General features: G+C 45.1%; 1 protein-coding gene across 1 annotated transcript; it reads right to left on the bottom strand.

The window, feature by feature from the left end:
- Positions 1 to 7,995: 7,995 nt before the first annotated feature.
- Positions 7,996 to 18,929, bottom strand: VGLL1 (vestigial like family member 1). The gene is made up of 4 exons (XM_075538485.1): positions 18,743 to 18,929; positions 10,306 to 10,505; positions 9,930 to 10,188; positions 7,996 to 8,132 (listed from the first exon to the last, which is right to left on the bottom strand). The coding sequence occupies exons 1-4, from the start codon at positions 18,927 to 18,929 to the stop codon at positions 7,996 to 7,998; spliced, it is 783 nt and encodes a 260-aa protein (XP_075394600.1).
- Between the last annotated feature and the right edge of the window lie 7,592 nt (positions 18,930 to 26,521).

Raw genomic sequence — 26,521 nt, 5'->3', positions numbered from 1 at the left:
TGAGTCTGAAGAGGAATTTAGAGATTAGTATGGGACATATGGGCTAATATTGGACTTAAGGCCTTGATCTGGACTGGGCTGGGATATTTTCTCAATATTCGATTGCTCTTGTATATAAAGTTCTTTCTTATACACATATGAATGTCCATGAATTTATTTCTGTAGTCAACGCAGACTAACACACGCTCCAAGGGAGAAAGACTAGACTTTCCACTCCAGTAAACAGTTACAGCTTCAGAAACCCACAGGGGCCATTCTATTCTGTCTTAAAGGGTTGCTGTGGCTCAGAATTGACTCAAAAGCAGTGATTTTTTTAATGATTTTTGGATGAGTTCTACTACTGTTAGATCTCTCGTGTGTGAGAAATACCTCTGTCCCTGGCTTCCTGCAGTGAAGCCTGGATTGTGATCCCAGTGAGCTTTATAAAGGATAGAAGAAATGTCTGGTTTTACACAGGTACCCTTAGGGCACTTCACACCCACACATGAAGTCCTGATGCCAGCGGACATCACCTTACAGCCAGTGAGAAGCAGCTCCAGAGACGGAAAAAGAAGCAAGGTGGGCTTCAGATCCTGGCTTTTCAAGCCTTCTGCTGGGAGGTGTGGTGGATGATACTGGCTGACTCCTTTGGCTGAATTAATTTCACCTGGTCTAGATGGACCAATCCAGGTGTACCACCCACCTACGTGTACCACCCCTGCCTGGCCTGGAGCTTGAATTTCTGAGCATGTGCATTGCACAACCTAGTCCCTGTTCTAACTGCCTAACACGATTATGTGTTCTTGGGCAGGTCATAACTCCTTGTGAGGTTCTGTAGCCATATATAGTAAATGAGGATAATCGCCAATTGCTATGGGATTTCATATGATGGTTTTGAAAGAATTTCAATCCAGAATAATGTGATTTTGAAAAGTACCATTTTATTAGTCATAACACACTCAGCTGTTACATAGAAGCAATTGCGATCTGGGCACAGGTGAGGGGGAGGGGGGAGACCTGACACTATCAGTAGGGGGTCCTGAGGTTCCCATGGCTCAACAACCAACCTTACACGTCAGACAAAGCGATCTGCCAGATTGAGGAACTACACGAGTTTGGATAAATTGTCACTGTATCTGGGACAGTTTATCATAAAAGTCCAGCTCGCCCTGCCTTTTTCCTCCAGCTCAACTCAACGTGCGGCTACTATTCATGTGGGTGGCTCCAGGGGTTCTGAGCTGAAACGATAAAAGACTAGTCTAGAATGGCGCTAACAGGGTAAAAGCTAAAGGAGAAGTTTGACTGCTTAAGGAAGGCAAGTGGGTCCCCTGGAAAGCTATAAGCTGTCACCAAGGGCCACCTGAATCCCTATAGGGTGTCAGAGTCCTTATCCCATGAATTTTCATTTAGCTGTTAAGATGAGGCAGGCCCGTTCAGGTTGCAAACATTGAAAAGCTTCAGACTGTTGCTAATCTCTCTGATCATTTGAAAAGTGAGCCAACCCCATAGGAAACTACCTGGTCAGCCTTAGCTTAAAGAACCCTGGCTCATGATAAGGGAACCACATAGCAGGGTCAAAGGAGTGCAGGTAAGACCTGCAAGGAGTTGAGCTGCTCTGTTCCTATCTCTCTTCTCACAAGTTTAAGTGCGGGCAAACAACTGTGGGAAAACCTGCCATAGCGTCTACATTGTCAAGAAAGAACAAGGGTATAACTTTAGGGAAAGCGTAAACTTGGTCTGAACTTAATGCTCTTAAGTAATAAGTGGAAAATCAGGAGTAGGGTTGCAAAAAAAGCATTCTCTTCTTCAAACAATAGTTTAATAAAAGTATTTGTCTTGTCTTTTCTCCGGAGGCTGGCTCCCTGAAAGATAGAATAAACAATGGTGAATAGGAAGCTGGTTCTGGGATCAGATAAGCCCCTGAATCCGGATCTTCCCACCCCCAAGCTCTGTGACCTTGGTAAAGCTATCTAACTTCTTTGAGCCCCATATTCCTTAGAGTGGTGGTTTTCATTCCCATGCTCAATAAGTGTTAAATATTATTTTGTTGGAGAACCTGGGTGGGGCAAATGGTTACTTCATTCTGCAGCTAAGGAAAATTGGGATATTTGAGGGCACCCAGAGGCATCTCAAAAAAAAGGCCTGCAGCTCTATTCTGACCAAAACAATGAGCCCTTGAAAACTCTTTGAAGCATTGTTCAATTCTCACACACAGGAGGCTTATCTGCATTCAGAGACAACAGGATGGAAACTATTTTGCTAGTTTGTACTAGTTGTTATTTTATTAATGAAGGAGTGTCTCCATAAGCAGTAGAGGTGAGTTTTTTTCATCTGTGAAATTATGACAAATGAGCTCCTAGATCCTAGTTCATTTTTGAAAATCAACAAACCCATTGCTGTGGAGTAAGTCTGACTTTTAATGACCCTATCAGACAACTGCCCCATGGAGCCTTCTCGGTTGTAATCTTTATCAGTAGGGAGACTTGGTGGTTGAATTGCTTCGTGGTGAGCGGAAAGGCCAGTGGTTTGAATACATCAACCATTCAATGGGAGAAAAAATGTGACTGTTTCTGTAACATTTGGAAGCCGTGGAAACTTTCTAGAGAAGTTCCCCCTCTGTTCGGTCTGTCACAGTGTGCTGGAATTGGCTTGAAGGCAGTGGGTTCTGTTTGGTTTGGGAATCTTTAGGAAAGCCAACTGCCACCCATTTCTCCCTTAGAGTGGCTGGTGAGTTTGAACCGTGGGTCTCTCAGTTAGTAGCCAAGAATTTAACCACTGCACCCATTTGGAAGTGGATTTTATTTGTTATGTTAATGAGGCAGGGTATGGTTTAAGTCCTTTTCTTTTGAGCTATGGAAGAGATTAAACAATCAAGTAGAGGAGAGCTAGGTCAGATAGATGTCAAAACACAGGAAAAGTAAAGAGACTAAGATGATTCTTCAGAACTGATAGAGAGAAACCAAGCTGTCCTCCTGAGTTGGGCTCTGAAGTAAGACTTCTAATCTCTTACACAATGAGAGGCTACCTTTCTGCTTAGTAAAGCCACCAACTTAGAGTATTTTTGTGATAGCAGGATGGACCAGATGACAAAAACAGTCACAATTTATTGAATACCTATTGTGTAAGGAAGCTAGAACATATGCATATTGCCCAGTCATTTAGAGGCCTGAGAGGGATGATGGACGCCATATCTGGCTCATACTCACTGTCCTGATTAATGCTGTTGTTAGGTTGCTACTGGAGTTGAACAATATGAAATGGGAATGTATCTGAAATCATGAAGTTTGTCATTTAAATACATCTAAACTATTAGCAAGTACTTGGGAAATATCTTAATTCATCAACTGAAAGGCCTGAGGCTCTCAACCCCTTGGCCAGGAGCAAAAGTGAAAGCCAGAGCCTGCCATGGACTGCCTTTGAAACCAGTACTGAGTGGAGCGCTCCACTTGGACACAGCCAATAAGTTCCCAAGGGTGCTTTCTGGCTCTGCTGGTTTGTTTACTTTACACAAGGGCCTCAAATAAAATGCGTTTGACTATATTGGCAGTATTTCTTGACCAGTTCCCCATTCCTTCATTCAGCAATTATGTGTCGACTTCCACGCAGACACTGCTGTGAGTGCTGGGAGGATTGCCGCGCTGACCTTGCTCATGAAGATGACAGTGGCAAAGCCCAAGCCCAATTCACTGCCACTGAGTCGATTCTCACTCATTGCCATCTTGTGGTTAACAGTACTGCCCCCACAAGGGCTCCTTGCAGACATTGGCGAGGGGCTCTATTTGGCCCCCTGTCCCCACTTCGCACCCAATTTGAAAATGTCTGCCATCAGGAGCTGTGGCTGGTGATGGGCGCGTCCCTTGTTTTCTTTTCTCCAGCGCATAGCCTGGAATATCACATGGCACACGGGCAAACCGGTTGTTGCTGAGTCGGGCCCAACTCGCGGTGACCCCTCCGGCTTGTCTGTATTGAACAGTTCTACTGACAACACTTGCAGATTGGGGCCCAGTCCTGCATTTCCCTGGCCTGCGGTGTCCTTGTCTAGCCCTGTCTCCCAGGCAAGAGACTGAGCATCTAGGACAGATGAAGCTAATCCACATGAATCTGTGCACTTCCCGAGTCACCTAGGTTACCTTGGGTCACCAGGCTCTGGTAAAAGAACTCTGCAGAGTTGCTTCTACAGAAAACCCACAATATTTGTAAGGCGTTTTCTAATGCATGGGCTCTTTGCGACTAAGACGAAGCAAAAATCTACACAAAAAAGAGTTAAATAATGCACCAAACGAAAAGATCCTTTCAGCTGCTAGACACACTGTTTGTTTGTTTTTTTTTTTACACTTAACAGTTTCTTTCTCAGGTTACAGAGAATCTCTGTCAAAGGCAGAAGAAACCAGATACTCACGTTCATTTTCAAGGCTGGTACTGGCCAATGCATGATTTGGGGAGAAGTAGACTTTATTATCTGGAAAAGAAGAAGAAAATATGACTGGCAATGGAATCCCTGGGGCTGGGTGACAAAGTACACAATGGGACCCCTTCCCTCCTACCCAAAACCAAATCTACTGCCACTGACCTGGCTCCCAACTCCTGGCAATCGTGTGTTACAAAGTAGAACTGTGCTCCAGAGGGTGTTCTGGGCTGTTCTCTTTACATGAATAGACCAACAGGCATGACTGCCGTAGCACTACTAGGCGGGTTTGAACCACCAACTGTTAGGTTTGTCGTGGAGTGCAAATCCCTTGCACCACTCTTTACCACAGGGATACCCTGAAAACCAAACCCTTTGCCATCAAATCAATGCTGACTTGTAGAGAAACTGTAAGAGAGATTAGACCTTTCCCATAAAGTTTCCCAGGATGCCACCTTTTCTCCAAAGGAGCAACTGGTAGGTTCAAACCACCAACCTTCGGTTAGCAGCCAACGACTGCCCCACCAGACCCCAAATTGCCTGCCCCTCCGTTTCTGAAGACCTGGTACATTTTCTCTCTCAGAGGCTACAGACAGAGAAGCTTCGGTTTCAAGATCCCTGGACCATGTTCCCCTCATATAGGGGTTTCTGACTTCAACAGTTTCTGGACTGCAGCTCAGCAATTAGTGTGATAGAGGCCAGCCTGGGTCCCTACTGGGGAGAGCTCACACTAGTGGACACTTGACAAGAAACGTTGGTTTGCTAATGTGTCTAGTCTCAGCAGTTCTCAACCTTCCCAGTGCTGTGACCCTTTAATACAGTTCCTCCAGTTGTGGCGATCCCCGCACCATAAAATTATTTTCGTTGCTACTTCATCGCTGTCATTTTGCTGCTGTTATGCATCGGGCGACCCCTGTGAAAGGGTTGTTCAACCCCCAAAGGGGTCGCCACCCACAGGTTGCGAACCACTGCTCTAGAGCAGGCATCCTCAAACTACGGCCCTAGGGCCACATGCAGCCGCGCCCCCTCCCCCCTCCCCCTGACATTTAACCGGCACACAGGGTGTTTTTGCCCCATTAGTTTTTTATTGCAAAATAAGCTATGTGCAGTGTGCATAGGAATGTGTTCATAGTTTTTGTTCCAACTACAGCCCGACCCTCCAATGGGTCTGAGGGACAGTGAACTGGCCCTGCTTTCAGTTTGGGGCCCCTGCTCTAGAGAAGAGAACACCTTGGCAAGAGGAGGTGCTCACTAACAGTTTGCTGAATGGAAATGACATAGAATGGGTCTGAAAAAAAAAATGGTTCTGCTTGGGCGGCAGCCCTTTGAGCCATCTGTGTTCTGACCATCAGTGAAGATGGGGTTCTACTGTGTCTGAACAGCATATACACAAACCCAGTTGGCCCAATTTCCCCCTGGGGATTCAGGAAGAGGTTAGTTTTGAAAACGAGTATAGGAGTGGGAAAGGTCAAGGGCTTCTCGAGCATGACATTTTGATGATTTGCTCTTTAAGTACAGTGCTAATCAAACCTGGGACGTGACTGGATGTGTCACTTCTGTGTGTTAATGGGAAGTTTGTTTTCAACGTTCAGATGGAACGGTGGGCCTGGCTGGGCTGGGCTGCACGGGCCTTCTGGGTTTGTCTTGATCAGCGCTGTGGAAATGCAGCTTTCAGGAACTGGCTTCAGGCATCAGAAAACCCACTGCTTTGATGCCGTTCTGATGCACACAGAGCGGCCCGATGGGCGGGGTGGATGATCCAATCGTAAAGGAAGCATAGACTTCCTTGTACTTACTTCCTAACCTGTAGGAGACACTTTCACACACGCACACACCCGCCCCCGCCCCACCTCAAAAATTCAGTTTCAAGGTCTGGCTGACATGTGTCTCTCTTCCAACCACCCATCACCGTCCTCAGGAATCAAAGCCTTTCTCCAACTGTACCATCCGTGACAGGGACGGAGTACCCGGGAAGCATGGAAATCAAAACCCAAAGTCACTGCCATTGAGTCTGTTCTGTTTCAGAGTGACCCACTGAGAAAAAAAAAAACAAAACTGCTCCTGTAGGTTTCTGAGGAGCAGAAAGCCTCATCTTTCTTTCCCAGAACAGCTCACGGTACTAGAACTGTGGGCTTCATGATTACCACACCCACACAGAACCCATTACGCCACCAGGGCTCCACAGGCGTACTCACTAACCTGTAGTGAGCAATCTCACATGATTTGTCACATCTTTGAACCTATGTGAAACTGTTCATTACAGATGAATAAGTAAGCACAAGGAAATGTGTGCTTGCCTTGCTTGTTGGGTAGAATGACAAAGGAAGTTGACTGGGCAACATGAAACTATAAAATATAGTATATAAAACCAAATCAAACTCACTGCCATCGAGTTGATACCGACTCATAGGGACCTATGGGACAGGGTAGAACTGCCCCTGTGAGTTTCTGAGACTGTAGTTCTCTACAAGTGTAGAAAGCCCGTCTTTCTCCCTCAGCGTGGCTGGTGATTTCAAACAGCTGACCTGTGGTTAGCAGTCCATCACGTAATCATGATCCTATCAGGCTCCTAACTGAAAAAGCACCATACCTCTAACTGCAACGTTGGCAGTTTGGAGCCATCCAACAGGAGAAAGTCCTGGTAAGTTGATTTCATTAAGATTACAGTCAAAGAAACCCTACAAAGAACTTCCATTAGTTGGAATCAACTCAAGGACAATGTTTTGTTTTGTTTTAAAGATGGGAAGACACAGATTAAATATTTGTTGGATGAGAGCGCGAATGCAGGGCATTTTTGTTCCGAGGGAGGGGTGATGGGGAGGAAGCAGGAACTTGAGGGAAACAGAGAAGGAGCTCCCGGGCACAGGAACAAGCCACTAAAGCCTGGCTGTCACATGGCTACCTCTCCAAATCCAAACTCCAGATTCCTTGCCACTGAGTCAATTTTGACTCATGGTGACACTACAGAATGGGGCAGACCTGCCACTGTGAGTTTCTGAGCGTGTCTCTCTCTATGGGAGTAAAAAGCCCTATCTTTCTCCTGCAGAGCCACCATTGTTGGGAATCTTAGCACAGTGCATAACCATTACCCCACCCAGGCTCCCAGGGTTGTTTTTCCAGTCACTGTGAATTTGAATACATGGAGCAAACTGGTTGCTAGAGATTGCCCTTGGTTTTACCCAAGATCCTGGCGTCATCACAACTTGTCAACCTATTTGGAGGATTGAGCTTCATTCTGTAATTGTGTGCCAGAATTCTGCTTTGCAAATGGAATATTTGTTATCTCACCAAATGCAGTGCTATTCGGGCCATTCTGACGGATAGGCACCCTGTATAGCTGAGGCTGTACATCTTGATTAGAGCAGACAGCCTCATCTTTCTCCCATGGAGTGGCTGGTGGGTTTGAACCACCCATCTTGTACTTATCAGTCCAAAGCCTAACACACAGTGCCACCAGCACCAACTACTACCTAGCTATTACATTGTAAATGCCAATAGAGCCTTGTGAAATTACATGGAAAGTTTAAGCAGCGCATTCTGGCCTTCAGCAATCCCAGAGTGTCAGCCATTCATCTTGGCCCCAGCTTTTGCCAACTAACTCTCCACGAAAACTAATCAGACGGGATCTTCCCAGTATCTGTAGATGGGTCCTTACAGTGGGAGGGTCCAGGAGGTGGGTCAAAGAACAAGCCTGCTCTTCCAGCGCTTTGAGGATGGTTATGCTGGTCCTCATTTCTTGGAGAAAGACCTAGAATTAGACAAACAAAAGAGAAGAACACACTCATCATATCAAATGCAGTCTTTGAGTTGCAAGCTTGAAAAATTCTATGGGCAAAATATCGAGTGATGCAGGAATCATCAAGAGAAGGTGGGAAGACTACAGAGAGTCTCTACACCAGACAATGAAAAAGGACTTGGTTGCAAAGGAGCCACTGACAACTTTATGTGTAGCTTTGAAACAATGTCAGAGACTGAAGGCCTAATGACTAGAAGAACATTGTCCAAGAGAATGCCGGACAATGGTCCCCTGGGATCAGAAGGCACTCACAATGTGACTGAGAAGAAGCTTCTTTCTTGGAGTGGAATCACCATGGTGACTTGAGTTGGGTAAAGCCTGTGGAAGAGGAGCCTTCGGGACCTTCATTTTTTGATGAGGTACGACTCAAAGTAAGGAAAAATAGCTGAAAATTTCTGCTACTGATCAGAACAGGGAATGTGCAAAGTATGAATCTAGGAAAATTGGAAGTCATCAAAAAAGAAATGGAGCACATAAGGATCAACATCCTAGGCACTGGTGAGGTGAAATGGACTGGTATTGGCCACTTTAAAGGAAAAATAAAAATCCTATGGTTTATTATGCAGGGAATAATACAATCAAGAGGAATGGTGTGGCATTCATTGGCAAGAAAGATATTGCAATATCAATTATGAAGTACAATACTGTCTGTAATTGGAGTATATCTAACCGCTTTCAAAGAAATCCAATCAATTCAACTAATATTCTGATTTATGCACCAACCACAAGAACTTGAGGAATTCTGCCAACAACGACAGTGAGAAATGGATCAAACATGCAATCAAGATGCATTGATATTATTGGTAATTGTAATACAAAAGTTGGAAACAAAGACAAAGGAACGGTAGTTACAAATATGGAATTAGTGATAAAAAAAAGCTGGAGATCACATGATAGAATTTTGAAAAACCAATGACTACTTCATAGCAAATACAGGCAACACAGACTTTTCCAGATGAAAAACACAGAAATCAGATAGACTGCATCTGTGGGAGGACACCTTGGAGAACTTCAATATCATCAGCTAAAACCAGCTCAGGAGCTGGAGATCAAAAGATGTGTTGCATTCGGTAAACCTGCTGCCCAAGACCTCTTTAGAATATCAAAAAGAAGGGTGTTTCTTTGAGCACCAAGGTACACCTGAGCCAAGCCAGGATATTTTCCATTGCTTCTTACGCATGTGAAAGTTGGACATTGAATAAGGAAGAAAACCACAGAAGAATCGATGCATTTGCACTGTGGTGCTGGAGAAGAATATTGAAAGTCCCATGGACTGTCGAAAGGACAAACCAATCTGTCTTGGAAGAGTGCTCCTTGAAGGCAAGGATGGCAAGACTTTGTCTTACATACTTTGGACTTCCTGTCAGGAGAGACCATCCCCTGGAGTACATCATGCTTAGTAAAGTGGAGGGTCAACGAAAAAGGGAGAGACCCTCAAGGAAATGAATTGACACAGTGGCTGCAATAGTGGGCTCAAGTCCACGGTTCTGTTGTGCATAGGGTCGCCTATGGGTCAGAACTGACTTGATGGCACACCCAACAATGACAACATCCCTGGAACCCATTAGCTATTACATTGTAAATGTCAGTTGAGTCTTGTGAAATTACATGGAAAGTTTAAGCAGTGCATTCTGGCCTTCAGCAATCCCAGAGTATCAGCCATTCACCTTGGCCCCATCTCTTGCCAACTAACTCTCCACAAAAACTAATCAGACGGGATCTTCCCAGTATCTGTAGGTGGGTACTTACAGTGGGAGGGTCCAGGAGGTGGGTCGAAGAACAAGCCTGCTCTTCCAGAGGTCTGAGGATAGTTATGTTGGTCCTCCTTTCTGGCAGATTCCGGAGGACAGCCTGGACATCTTTCTTGTTGGAGGAGACTTAGAAAGGATTCACCCTTCCCATCAGGCTTGGGCTCTGGAACCACGTGGCCACCAGAGAAAGCATGAGGGTAGCCACGCTCTAGGGAGTTGAGGTTGGCCAGCGAGGAGAAATGCCACATGTCTCTGAGCTGCACAGTGGGAGTGCCAGAGGCAGAGGCAGAGGCAGAGGCGGAGGCAGAGGCAGAGGCAGAGGCAGAGGCGGATGCAGAGGCAGAGGCAGAGGAAGCCGAGGCAGTGTCAGTGACAGTGGCAGTGGCAGTGGCTGTGGCAGTGGCTGTGACAATGGAAGTGGGGCCCCGGGTCAGGGACCGTCGGTATAGCTCCATAGCCATGGGACCATACATATTGGAGTTGCGGTTGGCTCCACCACTTGCAACAGCGGCTTCTGGTTGTAGCTTTCTCCACTGAGAAGGTACACGCCATTGATTGGGAGGCATGCCACTCTCTGGGAAGGAAATATTGAGAAAACATGGAAGATTAGAAGACAACCACAAACCAAATCAAACCAAACTGATTAGCATGGAGTTGATATCTACTCAAAGCGTCCTGAGAGGACAGAGATTGTAACTCTTGACTGGAGCAGAGAGCCTCAGGAGGTTTTGCACTGCTACAGTTCAATTAGTAGCCTAACGGGTCAGACACCAGGGCTCCTCATTAACAGGATGTTTATGTATCCATGTATTGTTTGCAAACAGAAGTAGCCTACTTTGGCGTCTGGTTCATTTTTTTATCACGTCCTTTTTGTGCGGGTGAAAGCATAAACAGCAAAGCATATACCGATTTATTTTTACCTGTATCAATGGTGATGTTGGTTACATTCTTCAAGTTGTACAACCATTCCCTACTATTATTTTTTTTAATGTGAAGGAAACAAATGTAGAAAAGGTTTTTCACCTTAATCATTACACCCAGAGACCACCATTTGTATCCACCCTTTCCCCTAGGAATTTTTTCTCTCCCTTTGTATACACATTAATTTCACAACACACACTAGGGGGCTTCAAACCATTCAAGGAGATTTTTCTGTTCTCTTTTAATTCCATTTTTTTTCCAGGAACTTTTCTTCTATCATTGAAAGATGGTGACCAGACATCCATAAAAATAGCTAGAGGCAAACACAAATTTTTCCAGTGGCTGCACATTACGAATGATCAGCGCATTCTGCTGCTAATGGAAAGGCTGGAGATTTGAGTCCACTCTGAGGCTCGTCTGAAGAAAAGGCTGGTGATCTACTGCCAAACCATCAGCCATTGAAGGTTCTCTGGAACAGAGTCTTCCCCTCACACACATGAGATGTCACCATGAGTGGGAGAATTGACTCCATAGGAACGGATGTTGTTTGTTGTTTTTTTTTTAAGTGTTATGAATATCATATTTACAGGCTATTCATTCGTTTCCATTTAAACATTATATTAACAATGTGGCAAAGGTAATTTTTGTATGTGCGTTTTTGTACCCTTGTCCAATTAATTCCAGCAATTAGCATACATTTTCTAGAAGCAGAATTGTTTGAACAAAGGTGATCTGCGTTTGGTTGTTGTTCATGCTCTTTTTATTTTATAGCTGGTATTTACATATACCAAATAGGAGACATTTAGGGCACCGTATGGAGTGTAATTGAGTATTGCCTGTGTTGGTCACTCACACAACTCTAGGTGTTGAAACCTTGTTTTCAAGGGGATTCTGGCACTGGGATGTTAAGAAACTGAGTCAAGGCAGTCAAACAGAAGAGCCAAGTGCGGATCTGAGCCCTAAGTGATCGGGAGGAAAGTCATTGCTTGAACCTCATCTCGCAAAAACACAAGGCGCCTGGTCAAGGTGGGGGGTCGGGGGGTCTCGGGTTATTCTTGCAGAGTCCTCATTGGCTACCTCATGACCCTGAGGCCTCCTTTCGTGCCCTAACCACGACTCTAACTGTCCCTGTAAGAGGGACTGAGTTTGAGGTCTCAAGCAGTCTACTATAGATCGGTACCTAGATGGATATTTTTCCCATTTGCAAGACCCGCCCAGGAAGAGGAGGAGGAGCAAAGAGAGCTCTTCCAGATGGTGCTTAATGTCTGGAGCCTCTCACATCTCCAGGCTAATGAAAGCGGAGTTGAGTAGTCATGAGGCGAGCAAAGGAAAATTTTAGGATTGGAGAGGTTTTCTGGTGCTCTGGTCCCTCGAATGTTCAATTTGACCAGAATTTGAATGGGATTAAAAAACATGTCTCAGAGGCCTGCTATGTGGTAGCAAAGCACCTTCAGCCACCACCCTAGCTTTGCTTGTGACTCAGATGATGAAAACAAACTTGGCCCTGCCGCTGCTCCCCCTCATCCTAACCCCTGATCCACAAGGAGGTGGGGGAGCATCCTGCCCATCTTTTTATGTCCTTCACAATGAGCTCTTCTAATGAAAGCACCAGCAAGGAAACATTAAGATTTCTTCCTGAGAGTGCACACTACTTTGATAAAGTGTTTCCTGCAGGCAACAGCATGGAGGGTACTGGGTGGCCCAAACAGAGAGATTAGCTGATTTGGTATAATCCCTGTCCGCACTTGCTGTTGAATAAGGGTTTCTGCATGTCCTAAGCACTCAACAGCAAGAATGAGTAGCCTTTGATAGACAGGTGAGTTCCACCTGGAGTGGTTTTACAGCTCTCATGTGTATGGGCTGCTTGAAAAGTGGAAGACGGGGCCCCAGCAGGGTTTGGATATTGTTCTTAGCTTAGGAATTCCCTGCCTTAAATGTAAAGGGGAGTGGGTGTGATGTCACTCTGCAAGGTTCCATGTGGATGCTGAGTGCACCAGAGCACAGTCTGAACGGGAAGATACTGGTTCAAGGCTCCTGTTGCTAATAAAAGGAGTCCTAGCGACACTTCCCTCCGACTCACTTGACCCCTCTGGGTTACGTCCAGAGGTGAGGGGGACAGCCCATGGGGAGGGATGTGAGCAGATTGAGGACTTGTCCACTCCCAGAGGGAGTTTGCTGTCTTCTCAAACTCCCAAACCACACTCGCCAAAAGGTAAGGGAAGAACACCTTGCTTCAGGAGCTCTTGGGACCAGTTGGATTTCTTCCCTTAGAAGCACACGCAAGACTTTCACCCCTTCTGCTTTTATCTTCTGCATCCAGACTCTGCCTCTTAATCCCCCTCTTACCTCTAGAAGTCACAGGTCCCTGGTCTTAAGAACAGGGTCTGCCCAGGAGTGCCAGCCCTAAGTCCCCATTCTACCTCGGGGCTTGAAATTGGCAAGCCACTCTACCGTCACCTAGGCCAACCCAGAAAAATCACCCCAAAGCGCCTACTTGTACCTACTGATACACTCACTTCAGAAGGGTTTGATCCGCTCCACAGACCACCCCCACTTAAATGCTCTCCCCGTAAGGTGGCTCTGCCTCCCTACACCTTCCCTACCAGTTTCTGGATTGGATGTAAAGAAAGATAACTGTTACCCAGTGTGTGTGTGTGTGGGGGGGGCTCAAAATATATTTGTGCAAAATCCCCCTCCATACTAGGAAAGGAGATAGGACGTTGTCCATGTGCGCAAGTGCTATGAACAACTAGTCTGACTACATCCATCCCCTGGAGCTACTCACCCTAAAAGCCACAGCATTTCTTCCCCACTCCCACTTGATTACGGGAGACAGGAGGGGAGGGAGAAGGAGGTGAGACCTTTGACACTAGCTTGGGAAGACTCGGTATGTGCCTTCTTGTTTTCTCCCAACTCTTGAGCAATGTGGTCAGGCCTGGGCTGGACTTAGGGGCTTGTGTTGGGGGCAGGATGCACACCAGACTGTGTCCCTAGAAATGGAAGTTACTGAAGCTTCTTGGGTTACCAAGTCTGAAACTCCCAATGTCCTTTGAAAATGGAAATAATTCAAAGGCACCTTTAACTTCTGTTTTCTTTTCTGAAGTGTGGCCAGTATAAATTTACATACATCAATAAAATTCACTTGGATGTGGAAAAAGAAGCCAAGAACTCTGGTTACATTCCCTAGGTACCCAGGTCTGTGCATTGCGGCTTTGCATAGGTGCTTTACTGAGCCCTTAGAAGGCGGCCCAGCCTGGGGATGGGGGCCCATGAATGGGCAGCCTGTTCTCCTGGGCAGGGATTGGCTGTGGATGGGCAGCTAGGTGCTGGTCTGCAAAAGTGTTGACGGGCAAAAATGAAAGACCACTCTATGGATTTCCACCATTTTTTTTTGCAGCTGCACCTATGCCACTTAATATCTTCAGTGAGCGAGCACTGCTGTGGGACGGGTCTTGTTTCATGGGGCCACCTATGAGAAACCCGATTCCTAACTGAGATAAGAGAGACCTTGAGGGCAACAACCTTTCCTTCATTTGCACAACGAGTAGACAAACATTTGTCTGCCTAGCTATCCCACCCCACACTCCGTGAGGGTGACAACATCCCCCAGTCAAAGGGCGTGCGAGATTCCCACAGGGAAAATGCCTCTTTCAAGAAAGCTGCCTCTCGGTTTAGCCTTGGAAGGGTGGTGTGCACAGGATTTTCCCATACTGCCCAAGCTTCTTCTTTTGGCAGAGGCGTTCACCTAAAGACCCGGGGGTCCGAGGAAACAGTACAGTTGGCACACAACAGAATGCTCTGGTAAACCAGTAGCCTACAGGAGAGATCAGCTCCTCTGTGATCCTAACGTTCTCATTGAAGTCCTTGTTTCCACTCTAGTTATCCAAACCATCACCTGTCTGTTGGTCATACTGTGGTGGCTTGGATGTTGTTCTGATGTTGGATGCTATGCCACCAGTATTTCAAAGAAGAGTAAGGTCACCCAGGGCAGACAGTCTTCAGCAGAACTTCCAGGTGAAGACTAAGAAGACAGAGCTGGAGATCTACTTCTGAAAGTAGCTAATGAAAGCCTAAGGATCACTACATTGGACAATGGGATGCTGGAAGAGGAACTTCCTTGGTTGGAATTGACACAAAATGCACAGTGACTGCAGCAGTGAACTGAAGCCAACCATCAATCTTGAAGATCGGGCAACATTTCATTTTATCTCATACATGGGGTTGCTACGAGTCAACAGGGTTAACTCAATAGCAACTAACAAGAATGGATCCTCCAAAAATGCCTGTGACGCTTCCTGGTTCTAAAATGGTGTACACAGCACACTGCACTCTCTCTATCTAGCCAGACCGCATACACAGGTGGCATGCATCAATACCTGGTGATCCAAATCATAACTCCATCCATTCATTCATGCAACTAATGGAGTACCTTCTGTGTACCAAGCCGTGTGCTGGGTACTTGGATAGCAACAATGAACAGCCTGGATATCAGCTCCCATGGAATTCAGTCAAGAGAAAGGGAAGAGACAAAGAAGGAATCTATGAACATATAGTACTCATATCTGGTGATAAAAAAGACTCAGGAGAAAAACATAGAACAGGATAAAAAAACATATGAGGGCTTCTATTTTTTTTAATAGGTTATTCATAGTAGACTTATCTGAAGAGGTGGTGTTCAGATAGGGATGTGAATAAGGAAAGAACAGCTATGCAGATGTTTGAGGAAAGAGCATTCTAGGGAGAGGAGACTAAACGCAGAGAACTTAAGGCAAGATTGGACTTGGTGTGTTCTATGGAATGTCCAGGAGACTCTAGTGGACTGAATAAAATGGAAATAGTAGACTATGATATTGGGCAGTTAACATGTACCCGGATGTGGTTGTGTTCCATGATAGACTTTGGATTTGGTTTCACAGAGGATAGGAAGCTATTGGAGGGTTTTGAACATATGAGTGACATGATCTGACTTTCATCGTAATGGTATCAATATGGCCTCTGTGTTGAGACCGGCGAGAAGAGAAGCTAGGGCAGTGAGGCCAACGAGCAAGCTACTGCACTAATCCCTGGGAGAGATGACAGTCACAGAGGAAAAAGAAGTGGTCAACTCTTGAATGTATTTAGAATATAGAAATTAGAGAATTTACCAAAATATTGAAATGGGCGTGAAAGATAGAGATGTAAACATTACTGTAAACTATTGGAAGTATACATTTGCCATTTATTGGAGGGAGGGGTTCAAGGAGGGGCAGGTTAGAGAGAAGATTAAGAATTCAATCTGGGACCTATTTTATTTGAGATTCCTATTGGACTCAGGAAGTGAAGATATCAAGTTGACAGTTGCCTCTACAGATACGGAAATCAGACTAGATTTAAGATCAAGGGACTGGACGGGATCATCTAAAGAGTGACTTTGGAGAGAGAAGAGTCAGGAGTCCTAGAACCCGGGGACATTTAGAAGTTGGAAAGAAGAGGAAAATCCAGCAAAAAAGACGAAAAAGGAACAGTAACCAAGGGAGTAGGAGGGGAACCTAGAGATTGTGGTGTCATGAGACTCAAGCGAAGGACAACAACTCAATGCCGCTGGTCAAATGAGATAAAGGCAGAAGGACGGTGGCATTTGGAAAGTGGGGGCCCTGGCTAACCTTGATAAAAGAATTTTCAAGGAGTGATGATTATGAAACCTTGAGTTAAGTGCATTCACGAGAGCGTGAGGAGAGGGGAAAAAGAGATAGTGCACATAAATAACATTTTTGCGTTTTGCTGCAAAAATGAGCAGAATTGGGCAATAGGCAAAGAGTTCGTTTTAGCTCAGGGTTTATCAGTGTTATGGATTGAGTTGTGATCCCAGTAAAAGCTAGGTTGACGTCCCAAGTCTATGAATGTGACCTCTTTTGAAATAGGTTCTTTCTTTGAAGATGTTATCAGCTAGGTTAGCATTAGGTCACTAGAGTAGGGTGTATCTTAACCCATAGGACTGGTGTCCTTATGAAAAAGAAGATACATTGAGACAGATACATAGAAAGGACACCATGTGATACTGCAGCTGTGAGCTATGAAATGCCTGGAGCTAGAAGGGAGGCACAGAACGGAGTCTCAGAAGGAAGCGGCAGGGCTGAGACATTCATTTGGACTTCTAGTCATTTGAATTGCAGGAAAATAAATTTGTGTTCTTTAAAGACACCAATTTTGTTTTATTTTGTTATAGCAGCCGTAGAAAGCTCAAAGTGAGTTGCACAGAGAAAGTGAGGGATCATGAACTGCTGATCTTACAAGGGAGTAATTATCATGAATCTAAGCCCATATCTTCAGCAATAAGTACATCAGAGTTCAATAGCCAAAGTGCACATACATGTTCCTGAATGAAGTGCCTGGGAATTTTTCTCCATCTGAGGATCCAAGTAAATCTTCTGAATTTCACATACCTCATTTTTCAGCTCTTAACAATATATGCCAATCCCCCAATAACTCAAGATCACAACCACTCCTTCCCATGCTCTGATAATTCAACACACCGTTGGACATCCTAGTGTCCACTTAAGCATAATGTCCTTTTGTATCTGCTACTACTAGCTCTCTTCCATGCTTGTGTAATTCAAACAATCTTATGAGGAAGGAAAGGCACCTGACTGGAAAAGAAACATCTCGGAGCGACAATAAATTGTGGAAAGGTGCGCACATCTGACACACATCAACTTCCTGTCCTGAATCAAAGAGCGAAGCCAGAGAGGTGATATTTAGAAAGACGTGAGCGCTTCCTCCCCAGGGAAGGGCCTCTATTGGAGGCATGGGCATCGGCCAATGAGAGCAAGGTACTCACTGTACATGTGTGGGAATAGCAGGAATACTTTTTTGGAAGGCGGGTGTCGGGGTGGGGCAGAGTTCTCTTGAAATGTTTTCATATCTGATATTACCAGCAGAAAATATGACTATAATGATTAAAAAAAACAAAACAGACGCTATGGAGTCAACTCAGCCAGTAGAACGGTGCTCTATAGGGTTTTCCATGACTGGTTTCTTGGTAGTAAATTGCTAAGCTTTTCACATGATGTGTTTCTGGGCAGATGTGAACCTTCAACTTTTGGGTTAACAGAGAAGCACAGTAGCCACTGACACCACCCTCCAGGGACTCCACGATAATGGTAGGGAATATATAAAAATAAGACCAGCCCAGAGTATATTCATCTTTATGCCAAAATAGTCATATAATGATATTTATATCTACATATACATATATATATTATAGAGGAAAGGGTCTACAAAAGCAGACGTGTCCAGGGTCCATAAAAGCCCTACTGCAATCCTGCCAACTACATTTTGATGACTTCCTTCAAATTTGGAAATTTTTGTATGTGTATAGAGTTTGACATGGCTCCTTTGGGTAACTACTTTGAGATGAAAGAAAACTTTTTTTTTTAAAGTATCAAATCCTGTGTGCAATGGACATCCTGGCCTTGTTGGGGTGGGGTGAGGGCTGCCGCAGGACACTTCATCTCTCTCCCTTCAAGCCTAACTTAACTCTACCATCATTTGAGAGGAGCCAGGGAGCACCTACATGGGGCCTTCTTCTTTTTATTCTTTAAATCTTTTCCTATCAGGACACTAGTACTAAAATAATAGTGATCACGAGGGTCACAGTCTACAAGGATCAGGTGCATATTGTGTGTTGAACCCAACGCTTCACACAATTGAGAACTAACCTGATTAACTTGGTGAATGAGTCTGATTAAGCAAATCAATGTTCGCATTGCATTTTTAGAAGGAAACGTGGCTTTTCACTATGTGAAATGCCTCTCCCACAGCAACTGGACGTGCTTCCAAGTGCATTAATGAGTTGCTCAGAGTTCCAGCCCGGACAGGCCATCTGAGTCTCTTCCCTTCCAACATACTCACCATTCCTTGTGGTCACATACTGACTCTGGCTTGAGGGTTTTTTGACATTTTTCAGAGCCCTGGAAAAGTGCTCATCCACGACGCTGCTTATGTCCCCTTGGAAATAGGTGAAAAGGACACAGCGAGAATTCCACTCGGTCTTTATAGGAATCTTTCGTCTCTTGGTTGGCTTCTTTGTCTCTTCCATTGTGGGCGATATGGGAGATAGCTGTAGAGTAAATGCAAAATACAATTGTCATACTTTCCCCAAGAGCCGTGGCTATGGGGAGAGTGAACAGCATCTGTAGGGGTCAGGGGTTTGCTCTTATCAATTACAGGCCCTCCCTGGGCCCCACAGAGCCACCAACTCTGAGTAGTTCCAAGAAGCTCAACTGCTGTGCTGGTCTGAGGATCTGCTACGGAACCTCATTGCTCAAGATATAACCATTACTGAAAGGGACTTTCTCTCGTGAAGAAGAACTTTCTAGAAACTTAACTAGAATCAAATGATGATGAGAGGAGGGAAAATGACTAGTAAGGTGAGATAATCTTCTGGGAAACGATCTTCCTCCAATGTGAATGAGTCCAACATGCAGAAGGGCTAGGAAAGCAGGAGGCATGGAAACAGGAAACACTGTGAGCAAATGTTGGGGATAAGTGATGGCACACAGAGGGGATCAAAATGGATGAGTTCAAACAGAATGTGGGGGCGGGGGTCAGGGAAGGAGGGGAAATGAGGAGCAGATCCCAAGGGCTCAAGTAGAAAGCAAAGGTTTTGAGAATGATGATGGCAACAAATGTATAAATGTGCTTAACACAATGGATGACTGGATGGATTGTGATGAGTTGTATGAGCCCCCAATAAAATGATTTTTAAAAAGAATTTGCATGAATTGTCTAATGTAAAATCGATAATCTGCCCTGTAAACCTTCCCCCAATTCACAACCAAAGGCAAAATAAAGAGAGAAGAAGATGTATGAATCCAGATACATTCTCCCCGCCCCCCAAGGACATGAGTACCCCTGAAACTTTGACGAAGCAATATAGTAGGCACTTAGAATTTTCAGTTCTCACAATTATCTCGACGACTTCCATGCATGAGGATAAAATCCATCCAATTCTCAAACTCATCCAGATGACGCACTATTCTATGTATATTGGATTTGCACCCCTCGGCCCCATCTTAGAAACTAGCAATTACAAATAATATTCCTTTTAGGATCTACAGCAATATATTTTGAAGCAACTGTAGGTCTCCAAAAAAAATCTTTTCATTAATATATTGTGGCAGAACTGGTGGGAGCTGCTGAAAGTTTGTTAAGCGCTATTTACCATTGCATTCTCAGTAGCTAGAACAGTGCCTGTTCCACAAGATGCAGCTCATAAGGAAGTCATTTAGAGGGAAGCACAGACCCTTTCTACAGGGTTCTCGTTTTCGGAATTATTCAATCCCAGTCACAGATGGATTCTGGTGTCTGGAGAAGCCTCTCTTAGAGAATCCCCATTCTGCACTGCCCCGGTTGACAGTCAGGTTAAGCATAACCAGATACTACCTATAAATGAATCCCTGGTATCCTGATTTCTCATAACATTTGAACAATTATTTTTTAATTGTCAGTTTCTTATAAAATTAAACACATACTTAATATATGACCCAAAAATTGACTTCTAGGTACTGATGCACCACGATAAATGAAACATAAAGACCTGCATGTGAATGGTCATAACAGTAGCATTCATAATAGTGAAACTGGAAAAGACTCAAATGTCCACCACCAGGAAAATAAGCAAACTGGTTGTGATCTAGTCATATAATGGAAGACAATTCATCAAACCAACCAACCAGGACCAGCCTATCAATTCATACAGCAACATGGATGAAGCTCAAAAACGCTGAACCAAAGAAGTCAGGCACAAACGACCATATACTGCATGATTCCATTTATGTGGCCCCAAAGCAAACTCATAGCCATGAAGTCAATGCCGATTCATAGCGACCCTAGATACCAATAATCTGTGGGGATCGAAATCAGAATGGCAGCTGCCTGTGGGTGGAGACTGAGTGCCACGCAAGTGTTGGGAATGTCCTCCATCTTAAGGAGGGTACGGATTGTAGACATGTCAGAATTCATCACAACGTTACTTAAATTCCATGAGTGTCACTAGGCTAATTGTTTCTCCATTTCGCAAGCAGACGTGTGTGGTTGTATAAATAAAGGGAAGGTGCTTTGTTTGTTAAGTTGTTATTGTGTCGCCTCCAATTCATGGTCACATGTGTCACAGAAGAACTCTAACCCAAATGGCGTTCGTGGTTGAATCTTTGTCAGTAAATCATCAGGGCTTTCTTTCAGGATGCCTCAGTGGACTCAAACCTCCAACCTTTTGATTCGCAGTCACAAAGGGGTTGCTATGAGTTAGAATCGACTTAATAAGGAGTTTGGTTTGGTGCTAACCATGTGTACCATTAAGGGACAAAGGTGTTATGCACTATAAAAAGATAAGGGTGGAGACCAAACTTTTTAAAGCTACCATTTACAGAATACCCACTATATGCCAGAAGCTATCCATATCTTTTCTCCAATCTTTATAGCCTTCAAAGTAAATATTATCCCCATTTTATAGACGAGGCAATTGGGGCATAAAACGTACCGTCAATGAGTTGATTCCAACTCATAGTGAACCTACACAAGGTTTCTAAGACTATAAATCCTTATGGGAGTAAACAGCTTCATCTTTCTACAGCAAAGTGGAGCTTAGAGAAGGAGCTTAGAGAAAAATCAATAGTAAACTGCTTAGGCTACACAATGAAGTAGTGGTAGAGCAGGGATATGAACTAAGGTTTCTCTGACATCACAGTCTGTCCTCTTCTCTGTATCCCTTTCGGTTCTCTTTAGCACAGTTCCAGTTTTTCCAGCATGTGTGAGAATAATAGTCCCTTCCCCTCTCTGGGTCCCAGTCTTCCCATGTGCCAAATGTGAAAGTTTAACCTTTGAGCTGCTGGGTGCCTTACTCAAACCTGAACCCAGCCATCTCGTTTCCAATAGGGAATGCTGCAGCATATCAGTCGACCCCAAAGGCTTTGGGCAGGTTCTATCTGATACTCTGAGGGTTGTGTAGCACCTTAGTAGGACACCTTTCTTACACTCAGCATTGCCAGCAGCCACTACTTTCAGCTGAGTAGCTTGGGTTTGACACAGCTTATAATCATCTTTTGCCATCTCTCCCTGAAGTCACAAGAGAAGAAGCTGGCCAGTATCTTGGGCCTGAAGCAATTCTTGGTTTCCTAGGTAAAGACCAAGAGACTATAGGTCAACTGACTGGGAGCAGGACACGCCCCAAAGACCCAGGTTTTAACCCCATGAATCATTTTGAAGAAATCAGATGGAGGGACAGCCAGGGGTCCCACTGAAGGCCCAGAAGAAACTGAAAATAATGCTTCAGCTCTTCCCATTCCCCCTCAAACCCTAGGATGTACACTCAAAGGAAAGCTATTGGGGTACTGCTTTAGGTTTGAAATACACACACACACACACACACACACACACACACACACAGAAACCACACCAAATTCACCACCATCGGGTCAATGCCGACTTTTAGCGACCCTATAGGACTGGGCAGACCTACCCCTGTGAGTTTCTGAGACCATGATTCTTTACGGGAGTTCAAAACCCGTCTTTCTCCAAAAGAGCAGCTAATAAATTTCAAACAACTAACCTCTCGGTGAGCAGCCCAACACATATCCAATACTCCACCAGGGGTCCACGATGCTCAATAGAGTTTTTAATATTTCAGTGCTGTCACAATATATTACTCTAAAAAGCCTCCACCCCCACCCCCCAATTTGGAGCGCTGTCGTTGCTTCAGAATATATGTCTGGGGAGCTTAGGCATAGTATGGTTGGTCATTGCTGGCTTCTAAGATGGGGAGCGCGGAGTGCAGGTCAAGTCTCCACCCTTGCCACACTTGGATGTCAGTGGAGGGGGCTACCTTGGAGGAAATTCTGAAGACTTCTGGGCTTGCTAACCTCAAAGCCTTCAGTTTGAAACAACCAGCTGTTCCTCGGGAGCAAGACTGGGCGTTGGACTCCTGTGAAAAGTGACACAGTCTTGGAAACTCAGTGGGGGCAGTTCTACCCCGTCCTACGGGGTCGCTATGAATCGGCATTGACTTGATGGCACTGGATTTGGATTGCTTTTTCTTCTTCAGGGGGAAGGGTACATAGCTTAGGCATAGTGGGTTTGTTGGGATGCTAACACCGAGGCTAGCAGTTTGAACCCACCAGCTGTTCCGGGAGAGAAAGATGAGACTTTCTGCTCCTGTAAAGAATAAAGATTTCCTGCTTGAGCAGCCCACGGGAGCAGTTTGACCTTGGTTCATAGAGTTGATCTGAGTTGGAGTTTGATCACAAAGCTTAGACCTATGTAGAGCTACTGCTCCCCCCCGCCCCCCGCCACCCGCCCGCCCGCCATTGAACCCTCTGAGGGCTGATTTCTCCACGGGGGAATTGGCAGGTGGGCCTGGTCTAGGAGAAAGGGCTGCTGGGAAGGAGGTTTGAGGAAGAGTAGGGGTCTCCAGGAGAGGGTTCTGCAAGAAGACCCAGGCCCTGACTTATAGCGAAAAGCCTCTTGCAGGCAACACCCCAGAGTCACATCGTACCAGCGGTGCCGTCAGCATGCCATCGTGAATACACAGCCTTTCCCCAGCCCCCCGATTTTCAACGCCAAGTCCTCTAAGTGGACCTCACAATGCTGTCCAGGCTTCTTCAAACACCTTTGAAGAAGATGATATTCCAAATCAGCAAGCGGGCCATCCCTCATCCCCTTGAAAAGGCCCCAACTTCTCCTACCTTAATTCTCGACCATCACCTGAGGCAGAGCAAAATTCTATGGCTGGGACCAGGTGTGTTGTTGGCCAGAATTGCCCAGCCCACTTCAGTGCAGTTCGTGCTTAAAAAAGAGCTAGGGGTTTTGGACCCTCCCCTTGCTCTTTCCTGCCCCTCTCCCTGAGGCTGTGTGAGGCGTTTCCTGCTCGCTATCTATTAAGAATGCAGAAAATGCACACCAACAAGTCAACCGGGTTGGGCACCTGCAGGAATGAGGAAAGTGGGGAACTCTTTTTTTATTGCTTTCTTTTTACCTTAAAAAAAGAGCCTTTTCTAATATTGTCTCTTGAACTCAGAGGTCAATTTCTTGGTCCATGAGCCACGCACAGAGTCAGAATCATCCAAATTCATGTTTGGGCTCAAAGGCTGAGAGAGTCTGTGGGAAGAAGAGGGGAGCCTGGGTCTCTTAAGTTGCTGGCTTCCTCATAAGCCTGTGAGGACTCCACAGGGAGGGAAAAATAGATAAAACCACTCAAGAGCTCCAGGAGGACTTTTAGGGCTGGGTCCCCAATGCCGGGAGCCATCCTTTATAGCCATTGAATCCAACAAATATCTGTTGCTAAGCACTTTCAGGGGAGTTCATTTCTCTAAAGCGAAAAACCTGGCTTTCCAATCCACGCGGGCATACCAAGGAAGAAAGACCTGGAAATTTGTTTCCATGATGACTCTAGCCAAGAAAAGCAATTTTACTCTGTAGCATGGTGATTGTCCTGAGTTGGAATCCACTTGACAGCAACCGGTTTTAGAGTGAGCAAAAAAGACAAAATCTTGGTATTCGTGGACGAAATATACACACTTGTTATATGCTTATGTTTCATAAGCACAGTCTCTGTATAATGTGTGATGGTGATGAGTGTTGTGAGGCACATTAAGCAATTAATTGGGAGTGGGTTACAACCCGACCAGGTGCCGATTGTTCAGAGCCCTGAGGGAGAAAGTCATGTGGATACTTGCGGAAGGAACATCAAATGTGCGAGGTGGACACAGTTTGGTCTTCTCTCAGAACAGGAAGGAAGTTAGTGCAGCTGGAGAGGAGGAAGCTTGCTGCTCCATGAGGAGACTCACAGGAGGAGTTGAAAGGAGACAGTAACATGTCTTTCTAGCTCTGCCTTCAGAATGCATCCCAATCTGTCCTTTCTCAGCACGTCTACCACACTCATCCTAGGCCATGTCTCAGCATTACAACTGGACACTTTGCTGCCACCCTGACCCCTTTTCTTACCCATTCACACAAAGATTGCTGCAGAGTTCATTCTGGAATAGAAAGAGAATCAACTCGCTCCCTTGTTTCAAAGCCTCTGATGTGATAGGAAAGGAGCCGTACTGATGTAGTAAATAGCAGGCTTCTAACTGAAAGATGGGAAGCTTAGCACTCAGCAGTCACTCTTCAGAAGATGACACTGTCTGCATCCTTAAAGATTTATAGCCTCAGAAGCCCTATGGCGGCAGTTCTACCATGTCCTACGAGGTTGCTATGAGTTGGAATGAACTCAACAGTAATGGGTTTTATTCTTCTTTTTTAAAAATAATTTTATTAGGGGCTCATACAACTCCTATTGCAATCCATATATACATCAATTGTGCTAAGCATATGCGTACATTCATTGCCCTCATCATTCTCAAAACATTTGCTCTCCACTTATGCCCCTGGCATCAGCTCCTCATTTTCCCCCTCCCTCTCTGCTCCCCCCTTCCTCATGAACTCTTGATAATTTATAAATTATTATTTTGTCATATCTTTCCCTGTCTCCCTTCACCCACTTTTCTGTTATCCATCTCCCAGGGAGGAGGTTATATGTAGATACTTGTAATCGGTTCCCCCTTCCACCCTACCCTCCTTCCAACCTCTCGGTATCGCCACTCTCACCACTGGTCCTCAAGGGTTCATCTGTCCTGGATTCCCTGTGTTTCCAGTTGCTATCTGTACCAGTGTACATCCTCTGGTCTAGCTGTGTTTGTAAGGTAGAATTGGGATCATGATAGTGTGGTGGTGGTGGTGGAAGGAAGCATTTAGGAACTAGAGGAAAGTTGTCTGTTTCATTGTTGCTGCACTGCACCCTGACTGGCTTGTCTCCTCCCAGCAACCCTTCCGTAAGAGGAGGTCCAATTGCCTACAGATGGGCTTTGGGTCTCTAATCCGCACTGCCCCTCATTCATAATGATATGATTTTTGTTCCGATGATGCCTGGTACCTGATCCCTTCCATACCTCGTGATCACACAGGTTGGTGTGCTTCTTCTATGTAGGCCTTGTATGGGTTTTATTCTGATTTGGGTAATGCGATGGGAACAATTGAAAACAACTAAGGGCTGAAGGCGTTAACCTCACCCAAGGCTCCAGGAATTGAGGGAACACCAACGGAAATGTTTCAACAGATGAATGAAGCACTGGAAGCACTCACTCATCTCTTCCAGGAATTTTAGAAGACAGCTACCTAGCCAACTGACTGGAAGCCATATTTGCACCCACTCTAAAGAAAGGTGACCCAACAGAATACTCAAATTATAGAAAAGTATCTCTGATATCACATGCAAGTAAAATTTTTGCTGAAAATCATCCAACAATGGTTACAGTAGTACATGGACAAAGAGCTGCCAGAAATTCAGGCTGGACTCAGAAGAGGATGTTTAACAAGGAATAACATTGCAAATGTCCAATGGATCTTGCCTGAAAGCAGAAAAGATGAGGAACTTGCTTATTTGTGCTTTATTGAAGCAGTTGTGCAAACAGACAAGGGACTATTGCATGTTTAATACCGGGACAGTGTGTGGCAGGGCTGTATCCTCTTGCCATATTTATTCAATCTGTCTGCTGAGTGAAGCATCAGAGAAGCTGGCCTATATGGAGACGAATGCAGCATCAGGAGCAGAGGGAAGCTTACTAACAACCTGCCGTATGCAGATGACATAATCTC

This window comes from Tenrec ecaudatus, chromosome X (genome assembly GCF_050624435.1).
Source record: "Tenrec ecaudatus isolate mTenEca1 chromosome X, mTenEca1.hap1, whole genome shotgun sequence".
In the NCBI taxonomy this organism is placed as follows: Eukaryota; Metazoa; Chordata; class Mammalia; order Afrosoricida; family Tenrecidae; genus Tenrec; species Tenrec ecaudatus.
The sequence above is the reverse complement of the archived record's forward strand: the minus strand, read 5'-3'. Positions and strand labels throughout refer to the sequence as shown.

Excerpts from the sequence above, each read along its gene's own strand:
- VGLL1 (XM_075538485.1), bottom strand. The coding sequence starts at position 18,929 with ATGGAAGAGACAAAGAAGCCAACCAAGAGACGAAAGATTCCTATAAAG. Across the intron at positions 10,189-10,305 it reads CAGCCACTGCCACTGCCACT|CTCAGAGACATGTGGCATTT; the intron begins GTCACTGACACT and ends CCCACTGTGCAG. Across the intron at positions 8,133-9,929 it reads ACCTCCTGGACCCTCCCACT|GTCTTTCTCCAAGAAATGAG; the intron begins GTAAGTACCCAC and ends GTCTAATTCTAG.